Below are 21,679 nucleotides of genomic sequence, written 5' to 3' on the forward strand. Positions count from 1 at the left end.
ATTATCAAAGAAGTCCAATCCTTCAACTTGGCAATATCCCTTTGCAACCAATCTAGCTTTATACCTTTCTATAGATCCATCAGCTATATGTTTTATCTTGTAAACCCATCTGCTGCCTATAGGTTTAATAAGAGGTGGAAGGTCCACCATTACCCAAGTACCATTGCTAGCTAGTGAATCTAATTAAGCCTTCATAGCCATTTTCCAATTTTCATCCTTACAAGCTTCCTCATAAGTGTTAGGCTCAGAATCATGTGTGATGAACAAACTAAATGACTTATGATTAGAAGACAAGGAATTAAAGGAATGGAAAAAAGTTATGGGATAAGGAATACCTGAAGTTGATGATACAACCAAGATGTTGGATGAATTGCACACATAGTCCTTAAGGTGAGATGAAGTGTGTTTGAGTCTAATGGGTCTGGTAAATGTTGGTGAGGAATCACCATTATCATCAATGGAAGTTTCAGGGATGTGAGGTGTATTTTCAGGGGGAACTATATTAGGTTCTGATTGAATTGTGTCAGGACATGGAGGTTGGATTGGATCGGGATAATCATGGGGCTGTCATGTCCTGAGGTTAAAGTGTCTATATAAAGTTCATGAGTGACATTGTCACTAGTATGGTATTACCAATTTGGCTTAAGAGGAAGAATATGGTCATGATGAATCACATGTCTAGATATAAAAGTTTCATTGTTGTTTATATCAAGTAATATAGTTCCTTTAACATCTCGCTTATATCCCAAGAAAACACATTTTCTGCCTCTATGATCAAGCTTGGTTCTATGAACCTGTAATGTAGAGGCATAAGCAAGAGTGACAAATGTTTTTAAATCATGCAAGTCAGGATTCTTGCTGAATAAACATTTATAAAGTGGCCTATTTTCAAAACAACAGTAGGAACACGATTCATACTGAAGACAACATGGTTAACAACAAAAGACCAAAACTTTTTAGGCAAATTGGTTTGAAAAAGGAGGGCTCGAGCTATGTTTAAAATGTCTTGGTGTTTCCTCTCAACTCTCCCATTTTATTGAGGGGATTCAACACAACTTGTTTGGTGGGAAATTCCCTTAGAGGCATAAAATGTAGGCATAACAAATTCTGGTCCATTATCACTTCTAATACATTTTACATTGGTGTGATGTTGGATTTCAGCTATCTTAATGAAATTAATGACATTTTGTCTGGCTTCTTCCTTAGATTTCATTAAGATGATCCATGTATATCTGCTGAAATCATCCACATTAGTCAAGAAATATGAATGACCATTATGTGACTTAATGGCCAAGGGACCCCAAACATCAAAATGTACTAAATCAAAGGGTTGAATTGAATTAGTAGAAATATTATTAAAGGGTAGTTTCTTGTGTTTGACATAATGACAAACATCACAAACAACATTTTTATCAGAATCAATAAAAGGAAAAGAAGAATGTAAATGTTGTAATCTAGTAAAGGACAAATGTCCTAATCTAAAATGCCACAAGGCACTATTTGGTATGCTAGCAAATACATTGTTTAGGCTAGAGGTGGATTCTTGTTTGTCTTTGAGGACTAAGTGATACAATCCATCAATCTTTTCAGCTGAACCAATCATCTTCAGAGATTTGGTGTCCTGAATAAAACATTGTGAAGCATGAAAATTGACAGTGTATTAGTGAGTTTGACAAAGTTTGGGAATTGATATTAGATTAACAGAAAAGTCACGAATATATAAAACATCACATATGCTGAAGGAAGAAGAGAATTTGACAGTGCCAATATATTTAACTAAAGCAAATTGACAATTTGGCAACTTAACATGTATGAGTCTGATTAAAGTAAAGTTGTGAAATGAAAAACGATTTGAGTAAATATGATCACTTTCTCCTGAATCAATTATCCAGGAATTAAGTGTTGAACACTTGTAAATGCAAGAAAAAAGATTACCTTGAGCATCTACAGATGAATGACCTGTAAATGAGGATGAGCACACTTGATTGGAAGCTACAGTGGATGAACTTTGGTGAATGGTTGATTGTTGAAGAAGATTCACTAGTGTAGCATATTGCTCTTGAGTAATGTGAGTCTGCCTAGGAGACTCATGATGTTGTGGAGCTAGATCATGATTGCCATTTTCAAGATGCTCCTCATTTGTGTTGGCATTGTTTGCAGTTGATCCTTTGCCAAAGTGTGGTGGAAAGCCATGTTTCTTGTAACAAACCTCAATTGTGTGGCATGTTCTTCCATAGTGAGTACAAATCTTTGACTTGGAAGTGTTGAATTGGGAACCAGAATTACCAATGTTAGAGCCAGTTTTCTTGAAACCTACAGCATTGACTAAGGCTTGAGAATCATCAGTAGGAGTAAAGTTGCCTTCGCGTTCATGTTGTAACACCATTGAGAAAATTTTATTCATAGGGGGCAAAGGATCCATGAGTAAAATGTGAGGTTTAACTACAGAAAAATTTTCATTCAAACCAGTGAGAAATCTAATGACATATAACAAATTATGATGGTTTCGAGCGTTTCTCATGGCAGCACAAGAACACCTAACTCAACACACACATTGTGGTATAGGCATGTAAATCTCTAATTCCTCCAAAAAAAAATTCAACTCAGAATAGAAATCAGTAACAGATTTAACATCTTGTTTCAAGGTATAAGTTTCTTGATAAAGTTTAGAAATACGAACCAGATCATCTTGAGAAAAATGTTCTTTCAAATCATTTCAAACATTGAGTGCATTCTCCATGTAAACGATTGATTGAGCTATAGAATCGAAAACAGAATTGATGATCCATGAAATGATTAACATGTTGCATCGATTCCATGCACGTGTAAAAGGATCGAAGGAATCTTCAGGATTAGGAATGGAACCATCTATGAATTCAAGCTTCATCTTTGCACCAAGTGCACGAGGCATCGAGCGGGCCCAAGAATGATAGTTAGCTCCGGTGAGCGGCGGCGCAACCTTGATTGTACTAGGACCATCACTAGGGTGAACGAAATAAGGACTGGTAGGGTCAAGTTGAGGATCGACCGGAGGAGTAACACGCGGTGGCGCCATTAATGAAAAAGAAGAAGAAAGAATGAAGGTTAGAGAAAAGGTTGAATCTCAATGGCGAATGGTACCATGTTAGAATTTGATAACTTCCATTGAAGAAGAAGAGAAGAAAATTTGAAAGAGAGAGAGAATAGATTGAAGCTATTGTTAAATATTCAGCTTGATGAATAATGAGTCACATCAGAGTATATATACACATAGTTCTAACCATATTTTCTAACTAACTAACTAATCTATAACCCAAAAAAAGAAAATAGTTAGTTACAAGAGGAATCTAAAGCTATCCATTATTCTAACATATGTAAAACAGTGCAACATTTATTTTTCAATTTTGTTTTTAATTGATAGAATTTGCATTTTATGAAATGAAATTATAAAATGAGTGAGACGAAAATTGTGGTTTTTATTTATTACGTTTATATTTTTCTTACATTAGACTTCTTGTATTTTGTCTTTCCGTTGACGTTTGATTGTTGGGTAAAATTTAACGTGAAAGTTTGAAATGAAGTTACGCTATTGATATGAAAGAGAAAGGAATTGAAAATAGTGTATAAATTTATAAAAATGGTGGGAATTCAGTTTTATATATTATTTGGGTCTGAAAAAGTATTGTAACTAAATTGGCAGCGGACCCCATAATGCGTGTTAGTGAAGAAAGAAAGACAAGGAGAAAGAAAGACACAGTTTGTGTGAGTGCTTGGAAATGGTATTCCAAAATAAGAAGCACTTTTTCCCTTCTCCTTTTAGTATTTACTACCATTACCATACTCTCATGTTCTGAAATATGTCAGCACCGTCCCCACCACCTTCCATATCCACTCCTCCGCCTTCTTCACCGTCGCTGCCTCCTACTCCACCTCCGCTATCATCGCCGCCTCCTACTCCAACTCCGCCAAAAACCTCTCCTCCGCTATCATCGCTGCCTCCTACTCCAACTCCGCCAAAAACCTCTCCTCCGCCTTCACCTCCCTCCAATCCACCAACATCACCGCCGTCCAATCCATCTCCTCCACCGGAAAATTCACCACCTCCTTCCGTCCTATCACCACCTCCCAAAAACTCAACTCAAACTTCTCCACCAGCATCACCTCCTACGTCTTCGCCTCCACCACCCCCTAGAAACTCAACTCAAACTCCCCCACCTAGGTCATCGCCTTCACCACCACCCCCCAGAAACTCGACTCAAACTCCACCACCTAGGTCATCGCCTTCACCACCACCTAAAAACTCAACTCAAACTCCACCACCTAGGTCATCGCCTCCACCACCCCTCAAAAACTTAACTCAAACTCCACCACCAGCATCACCTCCTCCTCCACCTTCAAATTCACCACCAAGGTTATCTCCTCCATCACCCTCAATCATTCTGTTGTCGCCGCCGCCGCCGCCGCAACAGAACGGATCAGAAACCGAAGCAGTGGTGGAATTGGTTCTGGTGCTGTAGTGGCTGTTGCCGTGTTTGGTGGAATTCTATTGCTTGGCTTCATTGGAGTTGCTATCTGCTGTTTGAGGAGGAGGCAAAAGAAAAAGGATTCTCCTAATGATGCTTATGTCGTGCCTTCCACTCTTCCCTCCTCATCTCAATCAGGTATGTCTCTTTGCTCCCATTCTACACCACTTTTTGCAATGGTGTGTGCCAAACACCCCACTTATTGTGGTCTGTTACTTACTAAGTTAACTACATAGTAAATTTGCAATCAAGTAGAACATGGTTTAGATCCCAACAATCCCGCGTTGGTCACAATATATCTAGCTTTTGATATATGTTTCATACGATAAACCCATGTATGCCTAGAATGATCATCAACAATAGTAGTATGTAAGATCCCAAGGCTTTATCAAGATTTACAGTCTGAAAATAGGTACAATCCACGATGTAACTCAGCACGCCCAATCGTCCTCAAAGTGGTTAATCCTAAATTAAACAAGAATTTTGAATGAAAATCAATTTGCGATGGAGATTGTGAACTAATTGGGAAACAGAAATGATGTTGCAAGTGAATTCGGGAATATACGAAACATTATGCAAATGAGAACCATTGGAGAAATGGATAGAACCAGCAGAGTTTGCTAACACAGTTGTGCCATTAGGAATCCAAACACTGACAGAGTTAATACTCGGTGAATTATGTAGCAGATGGTAAAATGAGGTAACATGATTTGTGGCTCCAAAATCCAAAATCCAAGAAGAAAATTTGGAATGAAAGATATTATTACCTGAGACATCGAAGTTGGAATGATGTTGTTGTTGAGTGTGTTAACTTGAAGATTGGATTGATGAATGTTTAGGAACTGAATAACCTGTTGGATTTGCTCTGACTGAGTTGGTTAGACCCTTGATTTGGATTAAGCTGATTTGAAGCTGGAGAATTGTCCATACCAGATGCAGATTGATCAACAAAATCAAGACTTGCTGAGTTAACGGAACCAGTGTGTTTAGGTTGATATCCTGGAGGGAAACCATATTTTAGACAACGGTGTGACCAAGCCTGTTGCAATGAGTGCATTTCCGTGAGGAACCTCTCCCTTGATCTTCATTGAATCCACTTCCATTACCACGACCACCGTTGAAATTTTTGTTGTAGGAAGCTGCAGAAGAACTGTGAAGAACTTTTTAGTTACCAAGAAGGGAAAAACTATTGAATTTTCCTTCTTGTTGTAAAATTAAGGAGTATACTTATTGATGTTAGGAAGAGGTTCCATAAGGAGAATTTGAGATTTAACTGCATCTAACACGTCATTTAATACTTTGAGTAAGCAAATCACATATTCCAATGGAAGATGATCTTTGACATTCTTGATAGAGCCACAGTTGCATTTAACTACACAAGAACAATCTTTAATTGGTCGTAATGCTTCTAGGTCATCCCATAAGATCTTTAAATCGGTGTATAAATCAATGATGGATCGTTCACCCTGTTTGATGGAATGAACATCACAAAGAAGATCGGAAAGACTGAAATGATTACCTTTGGTAAATCGTTCATGCAACTCATCCCGTAGAGCTTTACGCTATCAATGTAGATGACACTGGACGAAATTTGGGGATTTACGGTTCGATTGATCCATGAAACTACTATAGAGTTGCAACGCTACTAAGCATCATAGTATCGATTGTCTTCATCTGGTATTGGAAAATTTCCATTAATGAACTGTAACTTGTTCCTCGATTGCAAAGCGCGCTTCATCGCCTTGCTCCAAGTGTTGTAATTTGCAGGACCAGTGAGTGCAGGAGAAACAAGCACAGTTCCTGGATTTTCACCAGGATGGAGATAATAGGGAGTCGATGCATCTTGGCAAGGATTTTTGAAAAATCTTGATCGAGAATTTTATGAAGAATCTATGGAATTTGCCATGGAAATGGATCAAGAAATTCAGAATCTCCCAGAGAAGAAGCAGAAGTAAAAAGCGAATGATACCATATTGAAGTAATTGAAAATGATTTCTATTGAATGAAAAAAAAGATAAGTACATTGGTTTATATACATAGTAAATTTGTAATGAATTGCTCTATAAACTATGGTAGCAGGTTAACAAACTAACATAATTTTCCAACGAGAGTTAGACTAACTAGCTAAGTAGCAGACCCCAATATGACCCACCTTCAACCTCAAGTGTTGTGCTAAATATATGTTACTTTATAGCTTTGTGAATTTCTTGCCATTAAATCTGAATCAATTAAGGTTTGTAACATTCTCCAGATTCATCCTTTTTTAAGATACATGCTGCCTCTGCTTCTTTTGTAACAAGTGGATCTAGCAGTAATGTTGAACATAAACCATCTGGCCCTGATGGTGGAATGAGCTACTCAAGGAACTGGTTTTCCTATGAAGAACTAATCAAGGCCACAGATGGTTTCTCAACTCTGAATCTTTTGGGAGAGGGTGGTTTTGGTTTTGTATATAAAGGATGTTTACCTGATGGGAGAGAGATAGCAGTGAAGCAGCTCAAAATCGGTGGAAGTCAAGGGGAGAGAGAATTCAAAGCTGAAGTTGAGATAATTAGTCGTATACATCATCGCCATTTGGTTTCTTTAGTTGGATACTGCATTCAAGATAACAGAAAAATACTTGTCTATGACTATGTACCTAACAACACCCTCCATTTTCATCTACATGGTAAATAAAACTACTTCTCAGTTGCTACAATACACGATTGTTTCATACATGAGATTTTTTTAATAGCTTTGATTGTGTTGTGTTAAATGAAATTGGAATTTGCAGAAAAAGGTCAACCAGTGCTGCAATGGGAAAAACGTGTTAAAATCGCAGCTGGTGCAGCTCGAGGAATAGCTTATCTCCATGAAGACTGTAATTTCCGATCCTCGTTATTCTGTTCTTTGTGCATATAAAAATTGTCAAGTATAGATGTTTTCAGATAAGGATCAATTTTACAACAGAATGAAGTCAATTGAGCTGACAACCTATGTTGTTTAATATTATGCACATTTCAGGCAATCCTCGGATTATTCACAGAGATATCAAGCCATCTAACATTCTTTTGGATTACAACTATGAAGCTCGTGTAAATGTCATTCCATTTATTCAATGCTTGTTATTGTTTGCTCCATTTCCTTCCAAATCTAAGTACTCCTACTTTTAATGTTATAGGTCTCAGATTTCGGTCTTGCCAAATTAGCTCTAGATACAAATACACATGTAACAACGCGTGTCATGGGAACTTTTGGGTGAGTATATATTTCTTAATGGGTGTCAAATGTCAAATTATTCATGTTTTTACTATTGCATATAGACTAACAATTTATTGGTACAAAAGTAAAATGTCGATATTGATTGCCTTTTTTCTGTATTGAAAAGGTATGTTGCCCCTGAATATGCGTCAAGTGGAAAACTGACTGACAGATCTGATGTATATTCCTTTGGTGTTGTAATTTTGGAGCTCATTACCGGACGGATGCCCGTAGATCCATCACAACTGGGAGATGAGAGTCTAGTTGAATGGGTATGTATATCAATCTTCCTCTCATGACATATCAACTACTCTTGCTTTGAGGTACTTGATAATTTAACAAGTATCATCTTTCATCTAAAAGACAAAAAAATGTAGAGTGAGGTCACTGAGTATTGCTTTGCAATTACTCTTCTACTCGCAGAAAGTAACATTTTTGTTGACCTTATCATAGTATGCTTGTGTCAACCAACTATGCATGCATACTAGTATTGTCAATCACAGTTTTAGGAACATAGTAGTTTGTTCAAATTCAGCTACGCTATAGTCACAATTTGAAAACACTTTGTACTAAACAGCGTATCATGGAACAATAGTGAAATTCTTCTATATTATAGCACCTTTATAGCCCCGCCAGTGGACTAAACTGATGCGTATATGAGAAATGAGAATATAGGTCATAAAGTTGAAGCGTCCAATGTCTAAACATCACTTTAATCACTGTGAATGCTCTCTGCTCTTCAACCTTTGATTGATCAGTGAAGATGCTACCTTCATTCAGGCTCGGCCTTTATTAAGTGATGCACTTGAAACTGGGGAATTTGAGAGTTTGGTAGATCCAAAGCTAGGAAAGAAGTACATTGATACTGAAATGTTTTGCATGATTGAAGTTGCTGCTGCTTGTGTTCGGCATTCAGCTGCTAAGAGACCTCACATGGGACAGGTAAGTATTGAAAATAAATCTGAGAGTTTATCAACAAGCAAACTAGTGACAATGTTATTTGTTGATTTCATTTCATAGGTTGTTAGAGCTTTTGAAAGCTTAGCAACTTCGGATTTAACAAATGGAATGCGAGTTGGTGAAAGCCAGGCGTTTGACTCTGCACAATCTGAAGAAATAAGATTATTTCAAAGGATGGCATTTGGTAGTCAAAATTATAGCTCGGACTTCTTTAATCACTCTAGCTTGCATATGTAAAGGCTGCGGTATGTATGTAGTGGAAAAGTTTATTTTGGACCAAACGCTCTTAATCAAGCAAAGCCAAAGGGATTGAATTTTGTTGGCTGTAGATATGGCAAAGCTGCATTGTTTCTTTTGATTCTGGAACTGCTGACTGGACTCTTTTCAGTTTCAAACACCCATTCTTGTAACCAAAGTTTATGTTTGCTTTCATTAACTGTTATTTGACAGCAATTTTGTTTTGTTGTAATTAAATTTGTAAAATATTACTTACAATAATAGATATTGAATTGATAGGAACTCAAAATCAAATAACGATATACTTCTTCTAAACTGCGAAATAGATAGAATCACGATGAAGCAACCTCCAATTGAGTGTTCCTTTTATTCATCATATTATCGCTAGAAGTTTGGCAATAATGGAATTTAGACATTACAGCACTTATGCGCTCTAAAGGGAAGGAAAGAAGTGACGGCTAGCATTGGCTACCTTTGAATATTTTAAAATCAACGAAATGAAATGAGATAGAGATTCAATTATATTGTTTGAATATTTTATAATTGAATATAGTAATTTTTTCATTCCGTCCAATTGGAGAGAATAAAATTGGCGGTAAATAATGGAATAGATATAATTTCATTTTGTTTTGTTTCTTCCAATTTAAAATACCTGTTTTGCTGTAGAACCTCGGGTTCATAATACTGTCGGCGGACTATTGGGGTGATGGACTTAGGTTGGCCTCGACGGAGAGGACACGCAAAGTACTTGCAAATAATTTGACACTCAAGTTAGTATAAGTCATGAGTTTTTAGAGTTAAGAAGTGTGTACCTGGAGAGGTGTTATGTTATACTTATATAACCGTGAAGTTGTTGTATTAGGCTTAAACCAGCCAAACGACCAATCTCAAACAGTAGACCCCGAGTTTTTAGCTGATAGAGTCAAGTAATGGTTTGAGTCTAACGTTTCATCGGAGTTGCGGATTACAAACAGGGTCTAATGAGGATTTGACTCTGATATTTACTGATTAGGAATCCCTTATGAAAACCATTTTTGATTGAATCTATTGAATTAATAGATGGTCTGAGGATGAAGTTGACTTATGTGTATAGTCTTTTGGGCTTTGATGTTGTTTTTCTCTATGTTGGCGTCGCAGATGGTGCGTGGCTCTTCAAGGTTAAGTTTTGACCATGATTTTTCTTTTTTTGTGTGTTCGATGTTATTAATATCCCAACATCTCTGAAAACAAGGTGTCGGCCAACATTTAAATGTCCCCGTCCTCGGTCCAATGAGATTAGACCATTGCTTCAAATCCTGGTAGCTAGACGAGAAAGGGTCATACAAAAGATAGGGTTAGACTTCTCACTCAACCAAGTACAAAAGCTTGGAGGGAAAACTTGACTTCTTGAAGCTGAAGGTCAGGACACTCGACCAACCGCATGAGCTTGGAGGAGGTCTAACTTGCACAAAGTAAGAGTTTAGATTCCGACTCAACTAAGACTATGGGTTTGGAGGAGGAATTTGGCTTGCTGAAGCAGGGGTCGAGATTCACACAAAACATAGCGTAGGAGCTTATACGAGAAATTTGACTTGTGATCATGCATAACAGAAATATGTACCAATCATGGAAAAAATTGTTAGTAATATTGTGGACCTATGTGCTTGCAAGTATGAAGTTTATGATCCCGATGTTGGCGGCCTTCATGGTGTTGATGACGACAACGGTGATGATTGTTGAAGTTGGTGGTGATATCTTTCCAACTCTTTGATGATGGTGACTAACTTGAAGATATCTCAAGCCTCATTAAGTAGAAGATTAAAGGTTCCGTGAAGTGTTTATATGATCGATATATCTTGCAAAGCAACATGAAAGCTTCAGAGTTGTGAAAAATAGGAAGTGTAAAAGCTCGTCTAACCATGTCAGCCTGAGTGACCAAAGTCTTGTAAAAGTAGGAGAGTTACTCCTAAGGTACTAAGGAAACTCACACACACACCTAAACTATTTTTAAGGCCTTTCTTTACTTGACAAAATCACCAAAATTGTTTTCAAGTCCTAGTCAGTTAATTAAGGAAATCTTTGATTAATTGAAAGACTTTTTTCCAACTAGATAATCGATTAGACCATTAACCTAATAGATTAATTCTTGCTTTTTTTAGTCTAAAATTGATTGGGATAGTTTCTTAATGATTGGTGATAGCAAAATATCAAAATCTTTCATTTCTGGTCATTACAATCGATTATTTTGGGGTCTCTAATTGATTATCCTAATTGACTTTCCCTTTAATTTGGCCAATGAATTGTTTCCTTTTTTAGCCACGTTTCTCCTATATAAAGGAGGCATATCCTCATTCGAAAACACGCCAGCATTTAGAGTTTTCCTATTTCTAAACATTTTATCACTCTCTTACTTTCTCTTTAAATATTCTCTTCACCAAAGTTGTCTTAGTGTCTTGTGAGTAAAAACTCCTTGTGAGAAAAGTGTTGTATTGGTGTCGTGTCACGTTTTTATTTCAAGAGCGTGATACTCTTGAAAGATCGGGCTTGATTCTTGAGATCAACCATTGAAAAATATTTGTTTGGTTATAGAACTCAGCTTGCAAAAGTTCTGTTTGGTTATTGCGATTAGCTAGTGAAATCTCTACTTGGTTTGTGAGTTCATCCTGTGGAAAAGCTCTCTGGTTGGGATAAGTAGTTGTAAAATCTATCAATTCGCTTGTATCAAAGGTTAATGGGCATAACCTATAAAAGCTCAAGATTTTAGTGAACTTTCAAGAAGATCTCTTGGGGACATGATGTAGCTCAAGCTAGAGAGCTGGCGGGGAGAAGTGACAAAATTCCTTCAACATGGAAACAAGTTCATGAAAGGGCACCTCTTAGAGAAGATGTTGAGATAGAAAATATGGCGAAATCATTTGGGGCTGTGGTGATCAGTCCAACTCAAGGAGCAACAAATGTGCTTCTTAGCCAAGGGAAGCAAAATGGAAGGAAATGGATCAGATAGAAGGTGGATAAAAAAACTACAAATGAGAGAATAAAGCAGATTGAAATAGAGAAAGGTAAAATACAACTAATAGAGGTTCCTATTTTGGAAGGATCACCAAAGAAGTTGGGATGTGAGGGAAAGAAGCCGCGTCCAAACCAAGAGATGCAAGAAGAAAGCTTGAAGAAACCAGAGGTGATGTTGGTTAACAGACACCGCCTACAATAATGAAAATCCTAAGTTGGAACTGCAAGGGGTTGAGGAGTCCTCGTGCACTTCGAGCCTTGCAAAGGCATATTCGAAATGAAAATCCCACCCTTTTCTTTCTGATGGAGACACACCTGAAGGATGGGGAGCTGCAGGTAATTAAGTATAAAATTGATTTTGAGCATGTTTTCTCTCTTGAGTGTGTTGAGTATGGAAGAGAAAGGGTGGGTGGTCTAGCAATTTTGTGGTATGATAATCTGCAAGTTGAAGTAAAGTCCTTTTCTCAAAATCATGTTAGTGGCACTACGCCAAAAATGATTTTAGGCAGTGCACCTTAGACAGCGCTTTTTCTGAAAGCGCTGCCATAGCCTGGGAAAAAATACACGGAAAATGTTATAAGGAAAAAGCGCTGGTAAAGGTCCCCCTTAGAAAGCGCTTTTTAAAAAAGTGCTGGTAAAGGGATTAGGGTTAGTATTTGGGACCAATCTCCCTCTCTCGTGAAGCTCAAAATCTCTCTTTTTCCTTCCTCACTCGCGATCAAGACGAAGCGGCAGCCTCCGCTCCAAACTCTTCTCCGTCCTTTCTCTTCTCCGTCCTTCCTCTTCTCCATCCTTTCTCCGGCGAACGGCGCAACGGCGATTTGCAACCAAACACGACGAAGATCATCTCTCCGCTCCAAACTCTCTTTCATCGTCGATCTGCTCTCTCTCTCTCTCTCTCTCTCTCTCTCTCTCTCTCTCTCTCTCTCTCTCTCTCGATTCAAATTTGAATCATTGCGATTGTGAAGAAAGTTTGATGTTCTTCGAAATCCAAAAGTCTCCAAGAAATTTGTAAGTTTCAATCGATTCTCCCTCTTCTTTTCGTTTTCTGATTTCATCTTCTTCTTTTTTCGTTTTCTGCATTTCCGATGCGTTTATGACGATGACGTTGATTTGTTATTGTTGTTTGCAGATTCACGGAAGTAGCGGCGATTGCGATACATTTCTGATACTATTCTTCTGTCAGTGATTTATTCACATATAGTTTATGTTTTTTCTCTCTAGCAAGTATATCTCTATTGTCATGATAAGACGAGGGCCATCTCAAATCAATTTGACCTCTTTCTTTATGAGGATGCAGTTGTTTTACCTGTACATTCTAACCTGCTAATGTTTCTTCTTGCTGCAGGTTTTGAAGAGAGATTTCAGAAGGAATCTTTGCTAAGTTCATCTGCTGTTCGACCGACCTTGGTTAAGGTAATTTGGTCTGGTTTCAATTAGCTAATGTTCCTTGAATACTCAAATATTGATTCTTTCACTAGCCTATGTCAACATCGAAGTCTGGAAATAGAGCAATTTTCTGAATGTGATACTAGTTCTGAGTTAGTTGGTCCTATATTGCATTTGAACCAGGTTCTGTTCTTGTTGAGAGTACGCAAGAACCAAAGCATGTCGTTCGGCAGCTCATTGTTTGCATAGACGTTTCTTTGACGGCAGAATAATGATAGTTCAGTATATTGCCCTGAGTCTATACAGAGCAAGATTTACAAAATGAGCATTTCAAAGTGAGGGGTAAGATTTGGTTATAAGAACATAAAGAGCCATGTGGAGGGCAATATCATAGATATCATAGATATCATAGATATTGTTTATGATATAAAATTAACTTCACATGGTTGTAACTTGGAAGACAAACAGTTCTGATATGCTTTCTTTACACTAGTTCAATTAGCCATTCTAACGAAGTTCTAATACCTAATGCTTGTTACATGAATGGATGACTGAGTGTTTTTTCTTTCAGTTTTACTATGCTCTTGATATTACCGGTTGTTCTGTCTAACTTTATGTTATTTGAATTTTGTATCCAGATATTGCTCCAGTTATTGAGGGTGCTGTTAACCACATTGCCTCGAGAAGATTTGAGTTTGGAGGTACTGATCTAACTAATTATCTGGCTCAAGAACTAGGCAAATCCAATCCGCAAGTGAATATCAGTATGTCTGATGTTGAGAAAATAAAACAGCTATACCCATGTTGTGCTGAAGATGACTTTGCTTATCTGAAGACCAAAGATCATTGTCCTGTGGAGACACATACCCTTCCTGATGGACAGGTCTGCCTTTTGATTCATTTTTTTAATAGTTATGACTTAATATGACAATTGCTCATTTACTTGTTCCTGATTTTATGTTTGGTTGGTTCTAAGTTCAAGTTTATGCTCATCTAGATCTTACAATTGGTAATTTAACAGTGGTTATGGTAGTGGGAAGCAAATAAAAAGGGAAGTGACGATGGGTTGAATAATTAAGGCGGGAGCAGGGTTTTGTTTTTTATTGCCTTTCTTGAGTTAAACCATGCCTGAACATAAAAGAGGAGGCGGTCAATGCTTGTTACTTTGGATTACATTTTGTTAACTCTGTATCAACGTCAAACTTTATGTTTTCGGCTGGTCATGAGGATTTTTCTTTCATTCTAATGTGTCTGAACAAGATTTAGGTTATTTAAGATTCTATTAGAGTTATTTGAGTTGAAATATGAAACAAGTTGCAAATCTCTTTTTTTTTTTTAATTTTTTTTTACGTCTTGATGTGGTGAAAAAAATTATCATTTGGGAAAGTAAATTGAATATTGCTTCATGTCTAAATCTGTTACTTTACCTGGAGATAACTAAATATTGATGGATAGTTATATCATAGTTTGTGAATATTTGATGGGCTCTAGTAGGTTTGTGACCATAGCCATTCCAGAGGAAGAATGTGGTTAATCCAACCTGAAACATGTATTTTTTTTATTTGGTCAATTATAACAAGTTACCGGTTTCCTACATGTTGAACAGTATGATCATATAGATGACGGACCTTTGCCTAACATTCTAGTGCAGGTGATAACAATTGGAAGAGAAAGATATACAGTTGGTGAAGCTTTATTCCAGCCAAGTCTATTGGGTTTAGAGGCTCATGGCATTGTAGAGCAGCTTGTCCGTACTATTTCAACAGTGACATATGATAATCATCGGCAACTTCTGGAAAATACTGTGGTTTGTGGTGGCACTTCTTCTATGACTGGTAAATTGTTATTTTTGTTAGTTCTGATCTATCAAGTAAATTTGATCAAAGCTTCAATTCTAATCTGTTACATTTTTTACTTTTTTATTCAAAGCATAGTTGACATGTATTTTATCTCTGCATTTAACTTTTCACTAAATGGAATCACAATTTTCGGTTAAGTGTATGGTGTCATATTCTTTGCTAAATTGTTGAGCCAATGAGGTTATATTTGATTTAGCCTATGAAAATATAACATTTAAGTTGTTTCATTCACTATCTAAATTTTAATAATTTTTATAGGGAAATATAACATTTAAGTTGTTTCATTCACTATTCCACCCTATTCCACCAAAAAAGGATTCTACATATACTCTTGACCACTGAGGGAAAGCATAATCTCATAATTGTGGAATTTCATGATTCAAACCAGGATTTTAACTACCATGTGTCCATGTCTAAGGACCAATTCCTATTTTCCTGGCTTAACTGGCTGATGTAGTTTGGTTAAAAAAATTAGGTTATGGTCTTTATATTAATGATCCATTGATCATTAAATACACATCCGTTCAACCCCAAAGCCACAAGCTACTCATTTATTCTCTACTGCTTGATTACCTTATAATTACGTTTATTCTTAACTATTGTGTTAATGTTGATTTTGTATGTTCTATTCATATTTGAAGTACTGCTCTGTTTTACAATAATAAAATCAATTTGCATCTAAAGGTGGAATGTAGTGGTGATCTATATGATGATGTTTGAACTTTGATGCTACTCATATCTCAGATAGACAGAATTTACTAGATAGACAGAATATACTATTCTTCTGTCAGTGATTTAGGCCCTGTTTGATTTAATTTTTAAAAACTGTTTTTTAGTTTTTGAAAACTTAAAAAAGAAAAACCTGTTTGTTCTATATACTATTCTTTTGGATAGCTAATTCTTTAATATGTTTAATTCAATTAAAATGTTTACGCATCCAGCTTTAATTTAAACTCACTTTTACTTTTTCATTTTTAAAACTGTTTTCAAAAACTAGATCATCAAACACAATTTTTTTAAAATTCTCTTTTCAAAAATACTTTTTAAAACTAATTTATAAAATAGATTTTAAAAACTAAAAACAAGAAGCCATTCACATATAGTTTATGTTTTTTCTCTCTAGCAAGTATAACTTATATGGGTTTATGTATGCTGGACTGTTTGAATGACTTTGAATATGGTAGTGTGACTGGTTTGAGGTTTTATCTTATACCTGAACTGTTTGTGGCAGATTGAACACTCCTATACTGATGTGCACTAAATTATGCAGGTTAACCGATGGTTGTCAAGTTGTGGTTATAAGCTTTGGTATGAGATTCGAATATTCTTTGGAGGACCTGACGATAATGAAGCGCTTGCTTACGGTATGAGAATAGCCAAACATCCTGACATTGTGCTAACTGTTGTTAAATTTGTGTCTCCACCCGGAACAATATTATCATTCAGCGCTAAGTTAGTCGGTGTTGCATCGGTAGAATATACTATGTTAGGAAGAATGTAAATAGGTTAACAGTTGATTGTATATTATCAAAGAATGTAAATAGGTTAACTGGTGATTGTATGTTATCATTTCATCATTAATTTTTTTACTGAGGTACTTTTGAATTTTCATTTGTATCATATTTCCAAACAATGATATTATTATTATTATTATTATTATTATTATTATTATTATTATTATTATTATTATTATTTTGTGTAAAAAACAGGTGCATATAAAATATATAATTCAAACAGCGCTATTTTAAGTAAATTATATAAAAAATTGTATAGCTTAGATAGCGCTTTACACTAAAAGCGTTGCCTAAAGTAGCTTTTTTTAAAATTTTGATTTACTAAAAGCGCTGTCGTAGGGGGGGCTTTAGCAGCGCTTTTAAACTAAAAGCGCTGGCTTAGGTGGGCCTTTAGCAGCGCTTTTAAATTAAAAGTGCTGGCTTAGTGGGGCCTTTAGCAGCGCTTTTAAACTAAAAGCGCTGGCTTAGGGGGGCCTTTAGCAGCGCTTTCCCTTAAAAACAAAGCGCTGTCTTTACCTACAGCAGCGCTGGAATAGACAGCGCTTTAAAGCGCTGTCTAAAGCCAAAAAAAGCGCTGTCTAAGGTCTTGTTTGGCGAGGATGAGGAAGAAGACCAACTGTGGTGTTTCTCTGGTGTGTATGGCTTCTCTGAAGAACATAATAAGCGAAGAACGTGGTTGTTGGTTCAAACTCTTAAGCATGAAAGAAATGGTAAGTGGTTGTGCTTTGGGGATTTCAATGATATCCTCAATGACAATGAGAAGATTGAAGGGAATGTAAGATCGCAGAGTCAATTTAACTGGGGTAGACAAGTGATGGAGCTTTATAACCTTCAAGACCTTGGTTTCGAGGTGTATCCGTTCACCTGGTCTAATGGGAGAAGATATTCAAACAATATTCAGTATAGACTCAATAAAGTTGTGACTTCGAAATTGGTGAGTTACAGATTCTATCCCATTTAGGATACTCGCCTTCCAAGATTCGGTTCAGACCACGCGGTTTTGAGGATTGAATTAGAGAAGAATGTGGAAGAGGATAAATGAGTTTAACAACTCCTTTTTATGTTTGAGGATATATGGCCCAAAGATGCGAAGTGTGCCAACATTGTGAGGCAAAAATAGGTGTTGCTCTTGTGGAGGTATCAACAAAATTAAGGTTATGGCGGAGCTTGGGAGGAGTTTAAAGAATTCAGAATCGGGTATGTGAGGGAGGAAATCAAGAAGACTGAGGAACTTCTCAAGGAGGACTCTAGATGAGGGAGTAATGAGGAAGACATCAAAACGTACAAGGCCTTGAAGCATAAAAAAACAACCTTCTTAAGGCGGAAGAAATCATTTAGAGGCAAAGGAGCAGAGCAATGTGGCTTAAAGATGGAGACCAAAACACCAAATTCTTCCATGGAAAAGCAAAATAGAGGAGGAAAACAAATACCATTGGTAAGCTTAAGAATGACTCTGATGCATGGAGGAGTGTGTGGGACCACTATGAAAAAAATTGTCCGTTGATATTTTGAAGGTATTTTCTCTTCCCCTCGGCCTGTGAGTATCCAAGGTACTTGTGACATTATTAAAGAGAAGCTTACTGAGGCGAATAAGTTTTGGTGAGGGTCTGTTCACGGAGCAGGAAATTGAGGATGCCTTTTTTCAAATGCATATGTTAAAATCTTTAGGACCTAATGAGCTTATGACACTGTTCTTCCTAAAGTTATGGTCTACAATTGGTGGGGATGTCAAGAAAGTAGTGCTAGACAGCCTTAACCATGAGAAGGATCCGAAGGAAATAAACCATTTGTTCATCGCCTTGATCCCAAAGTGCAAGAATCCTAAAACCCCAAAAGATTTTTGCCCTATGAATTTGTGTAATGTAGTGATGAAAATTGTCACGAAAGCAATTGCAAATCAAATTAAATAAGTGTTTCCGAATAGTTTACATCGAGTAGAGTGCTTTTATTCTAGGGAGACTCATTACGGACAATGTGTTGCTTGCAATGGAATATTTCCATTGGACGAAAAAGTAGAAAACTGAAAAGAAAAAAAAGAGTTATGACTTTGAAACTCGACATGTCAAAAACTTACGATAGGATGGAGTGGAGTTTTGTGGAAAGGGTTTTAACATCCATGGGGTTTCCAACGATGACGGTTAAGATGGTTATGAAGTGTATATTATTTGTATCCTACCAGCTCATTCTTAATGGGCAACCTAGAAAAAATTCCCAAAAATGGGCCTTCGCCAAGGCGACCTGCTCGCCCTTTACTTGTTTGTTCTTTGTGTAGATGTCTTATCTGAAATGCTGAAGATGGAGACCATGGCTAATAATATCCATGGAATTCAAGTGGCAAGGAAAGTTCCAAATATTTCTCACCTTTTCTTCGCCGATGAGTGTTTACTTTTTTCCAGGGCGAACTATCAGGAAATTGATACTATCATGAAAGTACTTGCTCACTACCAATATGCTTCTGGTCATATGGTTAGCCTCGAGAAGACGGAAGCCTCCTTTAGTCAAAATGTGTCAGAATTTGTTGTGGAAATGATCCGTAACAAGTGGGAGTAAAGATTGTTCAATTTCACTCGAAGTACGTGGGTTTACCAATCCTTCTTGGAAGATCCAAAAATGAGGTTTTCTCGATCGTGGTTAATAGAGTTTGGAAGAAGTTGAAGGGTTGGAAAGAGAGTTCTTTGTCTCGTGCTGGTAAAGAAGTTCTTATTAAGGATGTGGCCCAAGAAATCCCATCGTATGTAATGCGTTGTTTCAAGATCCCTTAAGGTGTGTGTAAGGAGCTAGAGACTTTGATGGAAAAAATTTGGTGGGGTTCAAGAGATGGAGAAAGAAAACTTCGTTGTGCTAGTTGGGACAAACTTGTTGTGGCTAAAGGTGAATGGGGCATGGGATTCCGGGGAATCTCTGATCTTAATGTGAGCTTATTGGGGAAACGCTTATGGAGAATCCAAATAGGGAAAAGCTCTCTCCTCTCTGAAGTCCTAAAGAGCAAATATTTCCCAAGAAGAACTATTCAAGAGGCAAAAGAAGGGTATGCTCCAAGCTATGTGTGGAGGAGTATTCTCTGTGCAAGAGATGTTGTTATGGAGGGCTCTGAGTGGAGGATTAGCGATGGTTCAAATGTGAAGGTGTGGACTGATAACTGGATTCCAAAAAATGAAAGTTTCAAAGTCATTAGTGATATAGGTGGACGTGACCAAGGGGCTCTGGTGTCAGATTTAATTGATCACGACCTTGGCAGTTGGAAGAGATATCCGTTGAATTCTTGGTTTGAACCGTGGGAAGCACGTCAGATAGCTTGTATCCCTATCTCGAGGAGTGGTTTAGAAGAAAACTCGTTTGGCACTGCGAAAAGGATGAGGAGTATTCTGTGAGATCCGCGTATCATCTCTTAAGAGTCAAGTGCAAGGCTTTTAAGGAGGGACCCTCAAGTCCTCTTTATTCTTCCTTGTGGAAGAAGCTTTGGAAGGTTCTGGTTCACGCCCGCATCAGGAAATTTCTTTGGAGATTCAGTAAAAACATCCTGCCCACAAAGACAAATCTTGAGATAAAAGGTATGCAGCTTGAAAACTCTTGCCTTTTCTGTCATGATCATCTTGAGTCGGTCCAACATATTTTCTTGGGTTATTCTTTTGCCAAAGTTGTCTAGTTTTCGTCTCCTTTGGGTTTTCATATTCCTCTAAATTTTGATCTGTGTAAATGGTTGGAGAAGGGCCTTGATTTTAAGGATGCTTTTGGTTCTCAGTTGGTCTGCACAACCCTTTGGAAAATCTAGAAAATGAGAAACGATTTAGTTTTTTCAAATGTGCATGTGAGGCCCCAAGATGTTGCCCAACAGGCTTGGGACCATGTCATGGAGTTCAACTTTGCCAACCCACATTTGTGCGTCAAGAAAAAGATTCAACATGGTGGCGAGGCTGTTGAATGCTCGTTTGACTGTTACAATGTGCAGGTGTTAGCTGGAGATTTCGACAACCAGAAGTAAAATTGTTAGATTATATGCTTCGAAGAGGAAATGAGAAAGAGATCAGGCAAAGAGGTTTCTTCAAGTCCCTTCGAATAAAAAGGCTTTTTCTTCATAGTAAGTTGGAGCTTTTGTTAACGAATCTTCGAAATGTTTTAGCAGAGATCGAAGGTATTCGCAGGATATTTCGAAGAATATACATGTTTTTAATAAAGTCACGTGGATCACGTTTTCGAAGGTAATGGACGGGAAGATTTGAATTTCGAAGTAATTCTCTTCGCCAAAAGGACGCGTGGAAGCTACGTGGCATTTCGTTAGAAAAAGACCATTAGGGTCGAGTTAGTATAAATAGGGATCTTAGTGTTAGGATTCAGGGTGTTCATTTTGTACAAAATTACTCAAAATTGCTCAAGTATCAAGTGTGAGAGAACGAGTTTTCGCTGAGAATGTACGTGTAACACCATTGTTATTTCAATATTGTTCTTCGTTTTATAAACACGAGTCATTTAAATACTTTTTCTCAAGTCATGTCTTCTACATTTACAATAGAAATCCTTTGAGTCTTTCTTTAAATTGCGTTGTTACATTACATTTTACATTGCTTTTACATTAGCCATGGATTCAAGTATTCTTTTTAAAGTAGAATCAAGAAGATGAATTTAGTCATTAAAATGGAAACACTTAGACACATGTCCTAAGATCAATCTAGTCGATCCTGCAAGTTACCAAAATACATTTAAAAATTTGGAAGACTAGCGATTGTTTACCAGAAATCACTGTAAACAACAGGTGGATGCAGAATGTTTTAAGGAAGGTGTAATGGCGATGGGGGTTGTCATTAGGGATAGCAACCACAATGTGATCATGTCTTCTTGCAACAGGAAGCAGATTAAGGTGGAACCATGTACTGCAAAAGCTATGGCAATTGAATGGGATCTTCATTTGGCTTGCCATCTCAATCTCAAGAAGATTGTGTTGTAGTCGGATGCTAAGGTAGTGGTGGATTGTGTCAATCACCTTACGGTGCGA

The 21,679-nt window shown here is 37.2% G+C and overlaps 2 protein-coding genes across 2 annotated transcripts; both read left to right on the top strand.

Moving 5' to 3' along the window:
- Window positions 1-3,836: 3,836 nt before the first annotated feature.
- Window positions 3,837-9,408, top strand: LOC131648730 (proline-rich receptor-like protein kinase PERK10). Its single transcript, XM_058918459.1, has 9 exons — window positions 3,837-4,088; window positions 4,304-4,640; window positions 6,754-7,170; window positions 7,276-7,362; window positions 7,506-7,576; window positions 7,663-7,739; window positions 7,870-8,014; window positions 8,523-8,684; window positions 8,763-9,408. Exons 1-9 carry the CDS (start codon window positions 3,837-3,839, stop codon window positions 8,937-8,939), a joined length of 1,725 nt encoding a protein of 574 aa, XP_058774442.1. The 3' UTR covers window positions 8,940-9,408.
- Window positions 9,409-12,128: 2,720 nt separating this feature from the next.
- LOC131648731 (actin-like) lies at window positions 12,129-16,840 on the top strand. The gene is made up of 7 exons (XM_058918460.1): window positions 12,129-12,355; window positions 13,132-13,154; window positions 13,276-13,343; window positions 13,955-14,017; window positions 14,110-14,199; window positions 14,968-15,151; window positions 16,446-16,840. The coding sequence occupies exons 1-7, from the start codon at window positions 12,129-12,131 to the stop codon at window positions 16,448-16,450; spliced, it is 660 nt and encodes a 219-aa protein (XP_058774443.1). The 3' UTR covers window positions 16,451-16,840.
- The last annotated feature ends 4,839 nt before the right edge of the window (window positions 16,841-21,679 follow it).

The sequence above is a fragment of the Vicia villosa genome, linkage group LG2 (genome assembly GCF_029867415.1).
Source record: "Vicia villosa cultivar HV-30 ecotype Madison, WI linkage group LG2, Vvil1.0, whole genome shotgun sequence".
NCBI lineage: Eukaryota > Viridiplantae > Streptophyta > Magnoliopsida > Fabales > Fabaceae > Vicia > Vicia villosa.